The sequence below is a fragment of the Chelonia mydas genome, chromosome 5 (assembly GCF_015237465.2).
Source record: "Chelonia mydas isolate rCheMyd1 chromosome 5, rCheMyd1.pri.v2, whole genome shotgun sequence".
Classification (NCBI taxonomy): Eukaryota; Metazoa; Chordata; order Testudines; family Cheloniidae; genus Chelonia; species Chelonia mydas.
The window spans coordinates 109,698,047-109,714,955 of record NC_051245.2 but is presented as its reverse complement, the minus strand read 5'-3'; the positions used below and the strand labels follow the sequence as shown (position 1 = coordinate 109,714,955).

General features: G+C 38.6%; 1 protein-coding gene across 4 annotated transcripts in view; it reads left to right on the top strand.

Moving 5' to 3' along the window:
- Positions 1-16,909, top strand: part of MLLT3 (MLLT3 super elongation complex subunit) — a 218,090-nt gene that overhangs the window by 142,325 nt on the left and 58,856 nt on the right. For all 4 annotated transcript variants that reach the window (XM_007061680.4, XM_043546319.1, XM_027824159.3 and 1 more), the window contains one exon: positions 3,492-3,614. In XM_007061680.4, coding sequence (XP_007061742.1) covers positions 3,492-3,614 — 123 coding nt within the window. The remainder of the gene's footprint in view (positions 1-3,491; positions 3,615-16,909) is intronic.

Below are 16,909 nucleotides of genomic sequence, written 5' to 3'. Positions count from 1 at the left end.
GCCTAAACTTTTTCTTAAAGTTATGTCTTAGCTAGCAAGACCAATGTTATAGAAGGGGACTCGGAGGATGAAATGATGGTAGAGGTTTTGTTTTGTTTTGTTTTGTTTTAAACTCTGGGTCTGAGGAGGAGAAGTGGCCTGAGGATCAGAAAATTCCTCTTCTCACATTAATTTGAATGGGCAGATAGGGAAATGTTTTTTATTTTAGTAGCCAAGAAATGAAATGTACATAGGAGACTTTATTTTGCTACTGTCAGCTTTACAGAGCCTAAGTAGAAGCTTGAGCTGTATTTGGCCTACTGCACGCATTGTCCACCCACTGAGCAGAATTCTGCCACTGTTCATGGTGGCTAATAATGAAATAACATGCTTTGGAGTATAGGTATTAAATTGACCTTACGGTGCTCACATTTAGGAAAATCTACATTTTACTTGCGAAATCAATATTGGATTTGCTCAGTTTCTATGTGGAATACTGGAATGTTTCAAGCTACCTTTCTGAACATAACTTTGTGTTTTACAACGAAATCAAACATTAAGCATGGCATTTTCAGAAATGCTCAGCATTGGCTATTTCTGCTCCCACTAAGGGTAATGGAGTCTTACCATTAACTTCAATGGGAGCAGAGCTAGGCCAGCTGTCAGGATAGGATTTTCAAAAGTACTAATTGTATGAAGAAAAAGTGCATGAAAAAGCATCATATGGGGTCACAGAGTAAGACGTGGCATTCTATTCCTAATTCTTGTTCTTTTGCTTTTTACCTTTTCTGTTACTGATTGTGAACTTCTTAAAAAAAATACTGTTTCACATCAAGCTGGGCATCAAGCAAGCAGTTGTTGCACGTAACAATTCTCAACTGACTTCTAACTTCTCTCCTGTTGATATTTCCTGATTCTGTCCAAACCTCCACTATGTTCCCATGCCTCTGGAGATGCTGGGTATCACCTTCTGCATCGACTTCCTTTAAATTGTTTTCAGAATGGAGATAAGTGGATAAAACGTCAATGTCAAGAGATGGTGGTTTGAGTAGTGGCTAAACCACAGTACGTTATATTTTGGTTGAGTAGAATTGTTATCCTTTAGGGAAGAACTGGTGGCTTCCATTCCAATGATAGAGTTCCTTGGCACTGTGTAGGTTTTTTTGTTTTTATATATATTTTTATTTTCAAGCTCTGATGGGTCCACTTTCAGTTCTTAGTGTCCTCTCATGAAGATGAACTGATGCTAGCACAAATGAAATTCCCCAGAAAGAAGGATATTTGCTTATAATGTTGTAATGTGGACTCTGATTCAAAAGAAAGAACTTGAATTAACCATGCTCTTTGCAAACCTGACCAGCTCCACTGGGTGATGTATAGTAGAGGCAAAGTGTGTTTTCTGTGCCTGTACTACAGCGCTGAGATATACGTGCACACAGATTTAATGGAGACTTCTCATCCTTGCATCCAGTCACCTTTTATGGCACCTCCAACCTCCTTCCTTGAATTTTGTCTAGCTGAGTTCAGCTGTAAACTTTGGTGAGCTCTGGTTAAAGAATGTCTGTCAGAAGAGCGTAAAAGTCAGCCATTTAAGTTGAGTTGAATTAAATTATTAATTGATCCCACCTGACCACCCAGAATATACCTTCAAGAGAGTGGTTGCTTTGTGAGAGCACCATCTTCTGGTATTGCCCTGGTTTAGGAGCCTGAGATGTTGAATCGGTGTATCATGGAGTTACTTTGTTAGATGTCCTCTGGCTAAACCTAAGCTCCTGTTTTGCCAGGTGGTGGTCTGATTATAGCACTGTGGGGAGTGTGATACAAATTCAGGTAGAAGACAAAATTAACTATAAGCAACTTGTGCTTTCTTTGTAGTCAGCTGGATAAAGTAATTGGCTATCAGGATATCTGGATAGATTTTAAAAAAAACCTATCAAACATGAGGAATTATCTGTGTGGCTTTGCGATCCTGCATCATACTCAGTTCCTCCATGCCACCCATTTGGGGGATTCTAACAGCAATGCAGAAGGGCACTCTCAGGGCTCAAAGATGTATCCCAGGTGTACCTACATGGGATAGTTTACCACAGAAAACAAAAGACCGTCCTCAAAGGACTGATTAGGGCTTTGCTTCCCAAGGAACTGAAATGTCCTTATAATTCTTTGTCATTCTGGCATTCTTGAGCTTGTAGCCTGATAAGTTACTACAATTAAGAAATTGTTTATTGGGGTGCAACATGCACTTGTCACAAAAAACAGGCACTTTTCAGGTGGCTATTTAGAGTTAATTAAGAAGATGAAATTGGTGAAGCACACAAACTTTGATCTTTAGTTAATACAGACAAATGTAATTGAAATTATAGAAAAAATCAGTATACATAAGTATAAAATAATAAGGTAAGTAAGGGGGTTTCCTGCAGGGTTAATACTTACAGTGTTACCTTATGCATACTTATAACCTTGTGGATACCTTTAGAAGCAAAGCTGGAAGAAAAAGTAAGTGGAGATCACCCCAAGAGGAGGGCTTTCCACCCAGTTGTCCCATGTAGTCCCCTCCATGTCCCAGTGACAGGATGGATAACCACATCTTTTCTACGCTTTTTTCCCATTCCACCCATCTATGTTCAGTACCATATTTGTAAGGTTTCAGCCCCAGCCTGGGTGTAGTATTCCAACTAGCCATAGTTAAAGTTCTGACCCTTAACACCTCATTTGCGTCAATTAGTGTCCCAGTAGTTTTGATACATCAATGCAGTTAGCTCCATAGTTGCTTCATTGCAAAAGTACCTTAAGATGCTGCCATATGTTTGTTTGGTTGGTTTGCCTATTTATCATACAATGCCTGGCAAATAGATTACATGTTACCCAATAATATATACCCTCCAAGATCAGGCCAGAGGTCAGTAGTCAGCATGGATGCATCTTGCCTGAGTGACTAGGAAGATGGATTCTCTCCCTTAAAGGATTTTAGAGCCAAGCCACTTAACTCTTTCAGGTACTAAATTTAACCAGTATCAGTTTCATCATCCATATATTTTCCATCATAGTGCTTTCTTTATTCAATAGTCAAGACTCCTGAAAGACTGATTCACATTTATATTGCTTACTGGGATGGCAATAAGTGCAGACCTTTCTGCCTCAAGTAGAGTAAACTGATTTCTTTCAAAAGTGTTGAATGTTATAGAGGACATGGAATTGGGGGTACAAATTGGGTTTTAATCCAAACCAAAAGAGACATCAGATCTTTTTCATCAGGTTTACGTGTAAAAAATTCTCACTCTAACAGAATAAACTATTCAGGTTTTTAAAGGGGTTTTTTGTGTGTGTGCAGATTTTTCCATTGGCCTGGAGGATGGGAATTTTTAAAAATAATCCAGCACCTATAGAGGAAAACAAGATTGCATTTTATATTGGAGATTTTGCAGTATCTCCACTCCCAAAATGATTGCTAATTCCTTACATAGTATTTTATAATATTTGACCAGTACATTAATTTCCCTCTCTCATAACAGATCATGGTAATGTCAGATGGCACATCAGTCCCTTCGGGACAGAGCCTTCATCTCCCCAACCTTCCCAGTAACTACTCCCTGTCTTCTTCTGAAGTGAAGAAGAAATCATCTCATGGGCCAAAGGTGAGACCTGTTTTGATGTGAGAAATTGAGGTTGTAGTGCAAATCTGGAAATCAATTTCTAAAATTTATTCCTTGATGTTTCACAATAACCTAGCAGATGCAATGTTACAGGCACTTCACTGAAGTGATTTTACTGACTTGCTACTTTAAAAGTAGTGCAGAACTCAAATGGTTGGGAGAACAACCAATGGTTAAGGTATTTACATTGTATATTTCACTTAAAAGAGAACAGTATTGCTTTTTTCTCTTCCCAATATTTGAAAGAACTCTATCTCATCACTCTTGGAAAATATACCACAGAAAATTTACTAGCATACTTTCAAGTACTGAAACAAATTTATTAAATGTAACAATTTAAATAATTAAAACAAATTTACATGCATCAAAATAAATGGGCGAAGTGCATCTTGTGATGTGATGACCTTGGGGTTTTTGAATTATATTTATTCTTTTACTTGCTGTTTCACAATCGGAGATCTGTCATCTGTCTCCAGGTCATCAATGTGAATAAGTGAAGCTAATAAACAGTAAAAGTAATACTTTTTCCTCCTGTACTAGAAACATGATTATTTCAATGAGCCATCTGAAAAATGTAGATTAACATGTTCAAAGTAGCAGAGAATTTCTTCAGATGACTTAAGTAAATTGGGAATAAACTGCATTTTAGGATTTTTTTCAAACAAACAAAAAACATCCACCTGCTTCATGACGCAATCAGTGTATAAGTATCCTCTCTATCCTGATTGCTTTTCTTTGTTCAGTGTTTTATTGTTTTGGGTTTGGGTTTCCTTTGTTGCTTGATGCTGTTTTAAAGCACGCTCTTTGGCCTTATTGGCACCTGATTTTGTATGCCATGAGAATACTATTATTGCTTATCACTTTCATACAATGAAAATGTGTACAGTACTGTTCCCTAGGTAAAATGCCAGCACCAATACCTGTGTATCAATAGGCACTGAACCAATGAGTCCCTGACACAGAAATGAAATTGCTAATTGCACATGTTGGTAACATACAAAATAGATTGTAATTAAAAAGGAAACACAGAAGCAAGTGGTCTATCTATTGTGTTTATATGGCCCTCATTACCATAGTATTTGAGCACCTCACTATCTTTAATGTAATTACCCTACAACACCCCTCTAAGGTAGGGAAGTGCTGTTATCTCCATTTTACAGAATGGGAACTGTAGCTCAGAGATTTAACTTGCTCCAGTCATACAGGGAGTCGGTGCCGAAGTAGAGAATTGAATCCAGTCTTCCCAAATCCTAGGTTAGAGTCCTAACTACTGGGTTGTCGTTCCTCTTTTTTCTGTATCTGTGTAACCCACACACCTCCTTGGGTGTGGTGTTCTGTCCCATCTAATGGCACCGAGACCGCTTAAAAAGAGAGAGATAAAATGAGTCTGCTCTACAGCCTTAGCTAACAGCCAGTTGCCTTTTAGTTCATGCAGTAGAGGCTCATGCACTAAGCTCTAGGGGCCCCTGGTTCGATCCCGCCTGCCAATGACTGGGGTCTGTCAGCGTTACATCTGCATCTTGAGTGCTTCACTGTACAGGTTGCTTTTCAATAATTTGTTAAAAGGAAGGGCAGGAAGGCACTTGACAAATGGTAATTGTGAGGTTGTTCTAAAAGTAAGTCATGGAGTTAAAGAAAGTCCAGTGTCTTACTACAGAAAATAATTGATTTGACTGGCAAATATATTCAGGTTTTTGATTCCTCCCAAAGATGTTATATATTTTATATATCCCAATATTTTTTAAGTTATCTTCCAGTCCACTATGACCATACTGTGAACAGGCCCTTTCTAGTTTTGAACCTCTACAATTTCTTATACAAGGTTCAGTCCACAAATATTGATGCTTTGCCTTTTAAAACAACTTTACATGTGGTGATTGTTCAAAAGTGCATTGGCATGTGAAGGTGCATCTGCACAATTGTCTCTTCATGTATGCTGCCATGTATGTTATATTGTATTGATCTTTGCTATCCGGCTGTAAATGTATCTAGCCATTTTGGTAGATATGGAGCAGGTAATTGGGTCTTTGCAATAGAAAAGGCCCATGTTCACTGACTTGTTGCTTCAGGAGCTCTACCTTACTTATTGCCCCTGCTGATACAGTTACCAGCAGTGAGTTTCTAACCACATGGCAGTGGAATGGTTAGATACAATAGGCGATACAAGATTAGATATAGAGTCATACAGCAATGGAGGTTTCCATTCCATATCTGTGAAACTGTTGTAAAGGAATGACTATGAGTTATCTGATTACTTAATTAGGGCATGTAACAGTAATAGTGTCTGATTTAAACCATTGTTTTAATTTTAGCCATAAGTACCTAGCTATTCCTTTTCTCCTTCGTCAGAGATCCAGAGAGATAAAATATCAATAAATTATCACTATAAACCCTCACTAAGGAGCGTGGCATGCCAGAGCCATGGGGATAGTCCTCTAATTAATCACTTTCTTCTTTGCTCAGTTTTAACTGATGTTCGCTGCAATGTTTAATGGTGGAAAGAGTCATTGTATCAGTACATTGCATTACTTGCCAGTGGGAAGGATTATTCAGCCATCTCCCCTCAGAAACAGCCTTATCTCCTCCCAGCCTCACATACAACATAGACAGCAGTATTACTCTGTGCTCATGGCAACAGGTACAAATATCAGAAAAAATATGCTCCAAGGCGTTGCCTTATTTAGGCTTATCGCTTGTGTTTGGAGGAATGGACATGTAATGTAATCGTAGCCCGGTTACTATTAAAATGTTGTGTATTCTTCTATGGTAACATGCTGTAAATTGAAATCCACTTCTTTTGGGAATTTTTTAAGCCCCAACTTGTTGAGGAGTAGTATTTACTTAGGGCAAGACCCGCAACTGGTGTAAATTAGAGTTACTTCATCAACTTCAGTGTAGCTTCCTTATTGGTGTGAACAGAGTGTACAAGTGAGCAAATGTAACTTTTTACAGCACTCTCTAAAGTTGCAGTTAAAGATTATTGAATGGCTCTTTTAGTCTATATTTCATGGGTAGGGTTTTCAGGTTTCAGTTTAGATTTACAGATGTAGGGTACTACTGAAATTGACAATGGATCTTAACTGTAAATATTTAAACCAAGAAGTCCAAGAATGTTAGCTTCCCACTCACTGACTTCAGACTGTTATACAGTACTCTAGTTAGGTTTATTCAAGGAAGAATTGCACAGCTCACGGGCAGTACCCTGTGAGTGCAAAGAAAAGAAGAAAAATGGATATTGTTGGCTAAATGTTCACTTGTCCAAAATCAGAAGGGACTAATTGGTAATACAGAACCATCACACTTGGCTTACTCTAACATATTCTTCTGAAATATGGATTCAAAAACATGGGAGTCTGTATCTCCTACCTTACATAATTTAATGGGATAAACATGATATAGCCAAGGGGTTTTGGTGAAGAAATAAGTTTCTTGTCTTTAACATTCTTTGGATGTGTACGTTTTCAAGGACTCTGGATGCTTTGGGAATATATAAATATCCCAAGTGACATGTTAAGTAATATAATTATTACTAGCCATGATTTAAGTGTGTTGTACTGATTTTTTCATTTAATTTTTTTAAATATGCAAAATATACAGGGACAGTGTCTAGTACTATACAACCACATTTTAATCTATTTTATAATTATCTGATGTGGAGAGTCCTTTGGAATCAGTCTATCAGTCACCGAGTAATGCCATTTACTTTCTAAGAGCAGTAGCCATTAAATTCCTTGCCTACAGAAAAACAGTGTCTTGTGCTCCCCCTGCTGGCTCTTTGGCTACAGTGAGCTAACACCACTCCAAAATGTTTTTCTGTTTTTCTGCCATTGCTGGTTACAATACAATCTGCCAGATGGATCAGACCTCGTTGAAAGCTTTAGGAGAAAGAGGGCAGTAATGTCTGTGAAATGAACAATCAGTAGGGGAAAACACTTTTTAGGGAAAAAACTACAAACAGTAGTGAATAAAACAGGGCAGGGGACACTAAAATATTAAGTTTCCCTCCTAAGAAGGAATTGTCTCCCCTCTTATCTTCTTCTGCTATATGATTTGTTAGCGCATTCTCTCTGCTGTACACCAAAACCTTTCCAAATTGATTGATACTGTGAAGCAAGATTCAAAAATGGAATATTTACATTAAAAGCTCAGTATTACAAAATGGCAGAAGTCATTTTTAACCTGAATTTCTGAAACTAAGCAACTACTCCATCTGACATACATTTGCCCCCCGTGACCCTAAATTCAGGAGGCAAATTTGTGAGGCTAACTCCCTGTTCTTACCTTAATGTTTCCAGAATATTTGGAGACAGCTATGAAATATGAAGTAATGACTTTATTACACCTAGAAATAAAAAGTGTGTGTTATGACCACTTGTTTTAATTTCTAGACAAAACATAGAATGCACTAGTTTAGGTTGGCAGTGCCAATATAGCCAGTTTAATGATTAAATGAACCAAAATTGCTACAGTTGCTAACTATCTTCATCATATCTGCTACTTGAGTTCTTTGAAACCATTTTCATAGGAAGGCACTTGCCTTCTGGCCTCTATTTAACCAAACTGGGAGATTACGTTTTGCAACATGAAGTCATGATGTGCCTTTGCGTGGGAACCAACAGTTGTTTTAGATCCTCCATTTTCCCCATCTCTTTGCTTTATAATCCCAGTGGTGATTAAGTCTCTAGGCACTTTCTCTTTTATTGACTGCCACAGTCTGTACGTTATGAAAAGTACTTCCTGACTGTATCATGCTCTCCCAAATGTTTCTTTTACAGGTCTGTTACTCCTGCTATATCAAGGGGATTACGTTTCTTGCAGAAATATGTGTACTTTTATTTAATTTACTTGGGTATTTTAACAAGCATGTAATCTCTATATTAATTATCCTTTTGATGTTTGTCATACAAGATACCAAAGAAAGTATAGAATGATTCACTTGGGTTGTTTCAACTAGATATTTGACAGATAGGCAAAGGTAAACTGTGGTATGTAAATACATTATCAGCCAATAATCCACAATCTAAATGTTACAATCATCACTTGAAGGAAAGGTTTAGTTGGCGTGCCACTTTCAGCAACAGAATCTGTCACTCACTTTTATTGTTTGCAGTGTTTCTTAGGGTGGAGAGAAAATCAAATGCTTCAGAGCACTTAGTTAAAAAAAAATACAAGGAAATAAATTAAAAAATATATTCTTGTTTGCACTAAGATCTATACAGCACAGAGTATAGGTGAACTTTCATGTATCTCTATCAGTATGCCCAGTTATTTAATTAATTCTCATACGTTAATTGAATGTGATGAATGAAAATACTACTGTTTCGCATGACATTTCGTGCCTCCCATGCTGTTTTCTTCCAGCTGTTGTTGAGTCATGTAGAGTGATTGCACAAGGGGTGGAGGTTGAGAAGAATGTATTCGCTTAGGTGACAGTGAATCTCTGAGTTTTAGTGAGGGGCTGTCCTAGTGGTTGATGAAGTAATTCTCTACATGCATAAATGTGGAGACAAATTCATCCACGGCAAGCATAATGTTGATACCATGGTTTCAATAAGCACATCAACTTCCTGGTTTTAGAAGATAATTTTAAATTGGGGACTTCTTTCTTTTAAAAACCCAAGGAGGGCTGCTGGGCTGGGTTTCCATACTACTTAATCCTTCAACTCTCCAAGACCTATTTCACAGCTGTCAAGCAAAGATCCAGAGTCAAGCCCTGTTGCTTTGTAGTGTAGATGCAGCCTTACAGGACTCATGCTCTGGCGGTCTGCCAAAAGTAATCCACAATCCCACAGGCTGACTTTCTTTGTCTTCTGGTTAGTCAAGTTTGGTGGACAGTCAAGTTTTCCCACACTGCACCACCAACAAAGGGCTAGAGCAGCCACATTTTGAGAGAGTGCTAGAAAGTCTGAATTATAGTTGGTTGGACTCAGGCCTTGTCTACACTACAGGGGGAGATTGATCCAAGTTACACAATTTCAGCTACATGAATAATGTAGCTGAAGTCGACATACTTAAATTTACTTACTGTGGGGTCCACGCTACGCTATTTCGATAGGAGACATTCTCCCGTCGACTCCCCTTGCACTTCTTGTTCGGGTCGAGAGTCCGGTCTACACTTACCAGGGAGTCGATGGGAGAGTGGTCTGTGGTTGATTTAGCAGGTCTTCACTAGATCCGCTAAATCGACTGTCGATGCATTGATCACCATGCGTTGATCCCCCGGTAAGTGTAGACAAGCCCTTAGACCCACATAATGCAGCCTAGATGCTGGAACCCAGGTTGGGACCTAGGGTTCAGCAATTCCTAAACTTCAGTTACAAATGTGTGTAGATGCTTAAGCCTTAGGTTAACAAACACAGGGTCCTGTAACTTGAGTTCTACTAATCCTGGGCTGACATTGCAATGTAGGAATTACCCTATAGCTCCGTTATTAGGGCACTCAGCTGAGATGTGGGAGATCCAGATTCAGGTCCCTGCTCTCTCTGATTCAGACCAGAAAAAAGACAGATTTTGAAACCTTTTTCATGAAATGGAATTCTTGTTTTCCAGACACCCCTACTGAGGACATCACCCTGGCCCTTGGTTGGCCAAGACATGAAAGAACACAACTAAGAATAAAGAAAAGGAGTACTCGTGGCACCTTAGACTAACCAATTTATTTGAGCATAAGCTTTTGTGAGCTACAGCTCACTTCATCGGATGCATCCGATGAAGTGAGCTGTAGCTCACGAAAGTTTATGCTCAAATAAATGAAGTGAGCTGTAGCTCACAAAAGCTTATGCTCAAATAAATTGGTTAGTCTAAGGTGCCACAAGTACTCGTTTTCTTTTTGCGAATACAGACTAACACGGCTGTTACTCTGACAACTAAGAATCCGACTTTGGCCTTCCACATGGAATATAAAAACATCACTAGTCACTAGATCTTGCCTTTGGGGTTTGTTTTACATAGAACTTAAACTTTACACGTGCACACACTTCAAAACTTCAGGAAAATGGTCTTGACTAAAATCAGGAATGATTAATGTTTTTGTTTTTGTTTTAATTAGTGGCATGGGAAGTGGGGAAGTGCTTTACCTTCAAACATTCAAATGTCATCATTTAAGGGGAGTAATAGATTTTATTTACTGCTTAGTGTTTAAAGGCACTCATCTTTCATTAGTATGCCACAAGTATATGCCCTCAAATAGATAAAAGGTTGTGACAAGGAGGAGGGAGAAAAATTATTGTTCTTAACCTCTGAGGACAGGACAAGAAGCAATGGGCTTAAATTGCAGCAGGGGAGGTTTAGGTTGGACATTAGGAAAAAATTCCTAACTGTTAGGGTGGTTAAGCACTGAAATAAATTACCTAGGGAGGTTGTGGACTCTCCATCATTGGAAATTTTTAAGACCAGGTTAGACAAACACCTGTCAAGGATGGTCTAGAATGATAATACTTAGTCCTGCCACGAGTGCAGGGGACTGGACTAGATGACCTCTCGAGGTCCTTTCCAGTTCTGTGATTAGTGGAGTGCATATTAATTTGATAGATGAATCGGGAAGTTTCAAAATCTGTCCAATATATTTAAAATACTAGTGTGGTTTAGACCCACAGTTAGAATGCATTCAAGGAGAACAGTCTTCTCAGCTAGACTACTGAATTTCCTATCTCAGCCGCATTTCATTTATGGTTGGTAGAGCTGGGCAGAGGCCAGATTTTTCCATTGTGTAGGAAATTGATTAGATTTTGAGGAATTGGCATTTTCCAGTGGAAAAATATTCCATCAGAAAATTTTTGACCTGCTCTAATGTTTTGACTCCTTACTGTTGGCTCTGAAGACCTGGCAATACCAGTTTTGTTTTGTTTTTAAATATATACCCATGAAAAATGTCTGTCTTATGGGTCAGTCTCTTATTGTTCCCCGTCCCCAAGTTTCTTCTCAGGCTTTTGGAGTTTGTTTGTTTATTTTCTGGTGTTATGGTGGCTGCTGTGTTTATGCATGTACTAGTACTGTATTTTTGACATATTGTTTGAAGAAAGCTCGGGATAGGTTTTTTTTAAAATGTCATAAAACTAAATAAAATATTTTAAGTAACAAAAATACAGACATTAAAACCAAAACAATTAACTGTTCCTCTTCCCCTTACATCTAAGGGAAGGGGAGGAAGAGAGAGGTTGCGATTTCATAGTTCTAATATTTGGAAGACATTACAGTTTGTCTCCTTAGCCCCAGGTTCAGACTACGGGGGGATGAATAGCAGTGCACACCAAAATGTTATGTTGTAACTCCCCTGTGTGGATGCTGCAGGCGCAAATTAAAAGATAATCTAGTTTGTCTTTAACGTATTCATTTTCAAAGAGGACTACATTAATGTGAACTAGGAATCTAAGTTCACACCTGCAACATCCACATGGGGGAGTTAGAGTGCAGCACTTTGGTGCACACTTCTGTTCACACCCCATAGTCCAAACTGTGGGGCAGTGTAGACATAGTCTCAGCTCCTACACTGATGAGCACAGCCTAAACATCTAAATTAGACAAGTCCTGAAGAGTTTTCTATCAGTGTCTTGCTAATTAGATAACAAGTATAGCTGCACAGCACAACACGTGCACCCTGCTCTAACATCCCATCTAACTGTCACAAGTTCTGTTTGAAAGGCCATCTCTGTTTTCAGAGCAGTTCTACAAACTATATTTTTAAAATTAGTCAACCTCAATAGAGGTTGTGGGTTACTGTGACCCTAGTTTGCTCATTGCATTTCTCATGTTCTGCTGCTGTCACATTCTGAATTGTGGTTACTCCAACAGTAGTTCCCAAAAGTTAAATGTTTCCCTCTTCCTCATTGTAAACATGTGGCAGTATAAGGCAGCCAAATAAACCACAGCTACAGATAGGCAGGAGGGTTCCCACCCCCATCGCCGGGAAACCCCCTCCCAAAAAAACAGATGCTTATCAGCACAGAATGGTGAATGAACATCAACTGACGAAAAACAAGGTAGTTTTATAGTTAAGTGCATAATTTTTATATACGTGATATAAAGATCAGGGAATTGTAGATGTATCAGTTCCAGGTTTAACTGCACTTCTGCTCTCTCAAGAGTACCGTATGGGGCAGGAACTCACTTTCCTCTCCCTCCGGAATAGTGTGTTAGGGTTGTGTTTATTCCAACAGGTCTGATCTTACTTTAGTGCCTGCTATTCTGCTGTCTCCCAAGGGCTTTGACAGTGTTTACCAGTGACCAGTCAGCTTCCATGGAGCACAGTTCATTTATTTAGGACAAAAGCATTACAGAGAAAACATACAATTAAACAATAAATGGTCTACATCCATGTTAAACGTACCAGGCGTTGCCCATCTTCCATATGGAGACCATGGTAGGTTTCAAAAATCCTTCAAACTCTTATAGCAGGGTTTTGTCCTCTTGGTTGAAGTCTCATGTCAGCTTGTGGATCAAGTGAGGGTCACAGAATCAGTTCAGGCTGACACTTCATACAGTGAGGGGTCTTTTTTCCCCCAGTCCTTCTGAAACAAATAAAACCAGTCAATGCTTCAAAGGGCTGGGTAGCTGTATAACCAGCACAGTGACTTTGCATTAATAAACCCCAAGGGATTCCCAGTTCCCCAAAACCACCCAGAGCCAGGAAGATAAAGACCTAGAACGTTTATTGATACGAAAGTCTTTGAATATTCCATGTGCCCCACAGCATCTGACATATCCAAATATAATAGTCTTTGAACTTTCCATGCTTCTAGGGTCTCAGATCTATTGCTTCTTCCCATTAGAAGAGAGAGACGTTAACTCCTTCATCCTGGTGATTATGGGGGGGAGGGGAACGGAGTGTCTCATTCTTTCACTTGAAAAAAACCAGACATTTCCCAGTTCTCTGCAGCAGGTACGTCATCTGCTTGGCAACTTGAATGGGGCTTGAGTGAACACTAATTCAACCAAATTAAGGCCAAAGCCTGAGCTCTCCTTTTCTCTTTGAGGTAGTTACCATTCTCAGCAACAAAATTTTCTTTACAACACTTATACTGTTCTAATTGGCAAATATGCACCAGACTCTACATATAGGTCTTATTCAACAAGCTCTCCTTGACTTCCAAAATTTCAAAAAGATTTTAAGGATCTTTTTTAAATATTTTGTTTACTGAGATATCACTGGCTACATTGGTCTCCACTCCTGAGTCAAACCAAGCTAATATTACAAACCACACTATCTTTCACCCCAGCAAGTGGACTTAGTGATAAATGGCCTCTTAGACCAAAATCACAAATACTGAGGTTGTTTCCAGTCCTAACAGACCAGTCACTTACCCCAGATTAATTTGTATCTGAGATAACAAACCAAAGAGAACACCTGTTGCTATTTCTATAATGAACTAATTAGAGTTTATGTACTAGGGGAAATAAAATTATTTATTTACAGATTAAAGCAAGCATATATACACAAGTGAGTTATCTATGATTCCCAAAGGTGACAGAGATGTGGTAATCTGTCAATTCAAGGCTCTGCCTCAGTTGAGACTCTCTAGCCCTGTGAGAGTTCAAACAGAAAAGAGATGAAAAATCTTCATGTCAGCTATTTTTGTTTCCATCTTCTATCATTAAAACCGATGGGACAAGGCCCTCTGCACCTACTTCTCTATGGATGGATGACGCAATGAACAAATCTTTTGTCTTTTATAATTTCCCATTTAATTTCTGATAGTCCTCGTGGATGGATGGTGGGGGAGGGGGAATGATTCCCGTGGCTGGGTTCACAAGTTCAGAACAAACATTTTCAAAGCTACAAACCAAAATGAACATATTTCTTTATAGCATGGAATATAGACATTATAAATGAGATGAATGCATGCAGCAACTTACAGGCATCTGAGAGTCTAAACATTAAATACATTCTTATATGACTAATACCTATTTTGAACAAAACTAACCTATAGGTGAGCTGGTTTCATTTCCAGCTATGAGGTTGTCAGTTTTTAGCTAATGCCTATGGCCTTAGCCAGAGCTGGCACTTGGTTTACCAGCGTCACAATTAGCATTACAAATATTTTTTTATAGCAATAAGTTTAAATATCTGACCATCAAAATAGGGAGCAAGCTCCCTAAACAGGTTAAACACAGAAATTTAGTTGGCATAATTCAACTAAGGTAACCACATGTTACAAATTTTGCCGTACATTAATTTATGAAATTCACTGTTGCTGGATATTGTTGAAGTAACTTCCTTAGGAAGCTTGAAAGAAGGATTAGATGCTTAGTAAGAACAGTGCTGGCAGTTACAGTCGTGTGGAAAAAAAATTAGGATGATCAGTTCTCATGCTATAGGGTGAAAACTTCTTGAGACAGACGACAGTTAGAGAAACCTTACACACACGCGCGCACACACACACACACACACACACACACACACACACACCCTCCCCCCCCCCATGCTATTGTGTTGCAGAGTGGCTAAGAAGAAAAGGAGTACTTGTGGCACCTTAGAGACTAACCAATTTATTTGAGCATAAGCTTTCATGAGCTACAGCTCATTTCATCAGATCCATTCAGTAATGCATCCCATGAAGTGAGCTGTAGCTCACGAAAGGTTATGCTCAAATAAATTGGTTAGTCTCTAAGGTGCCACAAGTAAACTCCTTTTCTTTTTGCGAATACAGACTAACGCGGCTGCTACTCTGAAACAGTGGCTAAGGTGCTCTGTTTTCCCCTCTTTTACTGAGAAAATTGATGGAGTACACTGCTTGAGACAGTATACTCAAGTACAATATTTGGGTCATTGTGCTGTTCCAGTAATTCTTCTGTTCGTGAGCTAGATGATCCTACTGATTTAATTCACTGCTTGTCATCTGGGTTCTCTTGTTGCTTTCTAAGCAGGAGAAGAAAAGAGTACTATAGTATGTTGGAATGGTTGTTCATGTCGTGAGTAAATGAATCCTATTTGTGCATGCACTATTTTACATCATAATTTTATAACCCCCAAATTACAGTATTTTGTAGATTTTATTGTTTGTTTGCACACCCAAAACTTCCCTTGGTTCCATGAAGTTCTAAAATTCTTTTGAATTTCTATGCCATTTCGACTTTTATTTTTGCCATGGAAAAAGGAAATTCTCTGGCAGTTTGAGAACTGTATGCAGTCACTTGAATTGTATGCATTTCTTCATCAAAATGTGTTTAACATTTAGGAATATTTGAATAAAAATATATTTACTTTAAGATATTATTATGTAGTCAGCCTATAGGAAAATAATTAGCCTTACTTTGAGCATATGTTACTTGTTGGAAATTGGGTTTTGTTCTTTCAGAATTACTAGTTCAGTAAAAATAAACTTGTTTCTGGGGATAACTACCATAAGCATTTGGTGTTAACATCTCTGGAATGAATGATGTTTCAGAGGTTCTTAGCGCTCTATCTATGTGAGTGGCTGGTGAGGTCAGCACCTTTTGAAAATCAGGCCAGGAACGATGGGGTCAGATCATATGTAATAAGAAGTCCCAGAAATAGCATTTTTAGTGGTTCAAAATGTGGTTCCCTTACTGTTGGTACCACTTGAAAGATGGTGGCTCCACCATGTGTTTGGCCTTTGAGATTTTTACAATGGCAAATTTGGGCAAAGAGGCACATTGTATACCATATCTGCCATTTGCTTGTCTGGTAGGACTACTTAAACATTAGAACCGCTCAAAAGCTAATGCCATTATCAGAGATGGAATTAAAAACATAAGGAAATACCCAACATAAACAAAACCCAGGAAAAAGTAAACAGCAGTATGAGAAAATGGACCAGGTAAAGGTTTCCCTCCCCTAGCACAGTCTACTCTACAGCTCTTTTTCCACACCATGAGTTTGAAGCAAAGAGGACTTCATTTAAATATTGGGTATCCAGATGGGTTTTAGGAATTATCCATGAATTTATCATTCTGTATGAGAAATGAACTGTGGAAAAAGTTGGGGAGGACATAAGATCTTGCCTGAAATGTTGTGGTTGCAACACGCGTCTGACCCTCGCCTGGTTGTAGGTGTGCTGTGAACTACAGGTGGCTTACCTGCCTTGTTGTCATAGCTGTTTTGCTTTTCACACTTGACATTTTATATTAGAAAGTCCTGAACTTTCTTTTTTTTGTGCTCTTCTCCTTTGTACTACTTAAACCCAACTTTGTTTAGAAGTTAAAATTGTCCTAACTACCTGCCAAACAATTTAGAGGAACGTTCTGCAGTGTCTTAGATGCTCTTATTGCACTACAACTCACTGAAAAGCTCCACCTTTTATAACCACTGAGGTACTGTA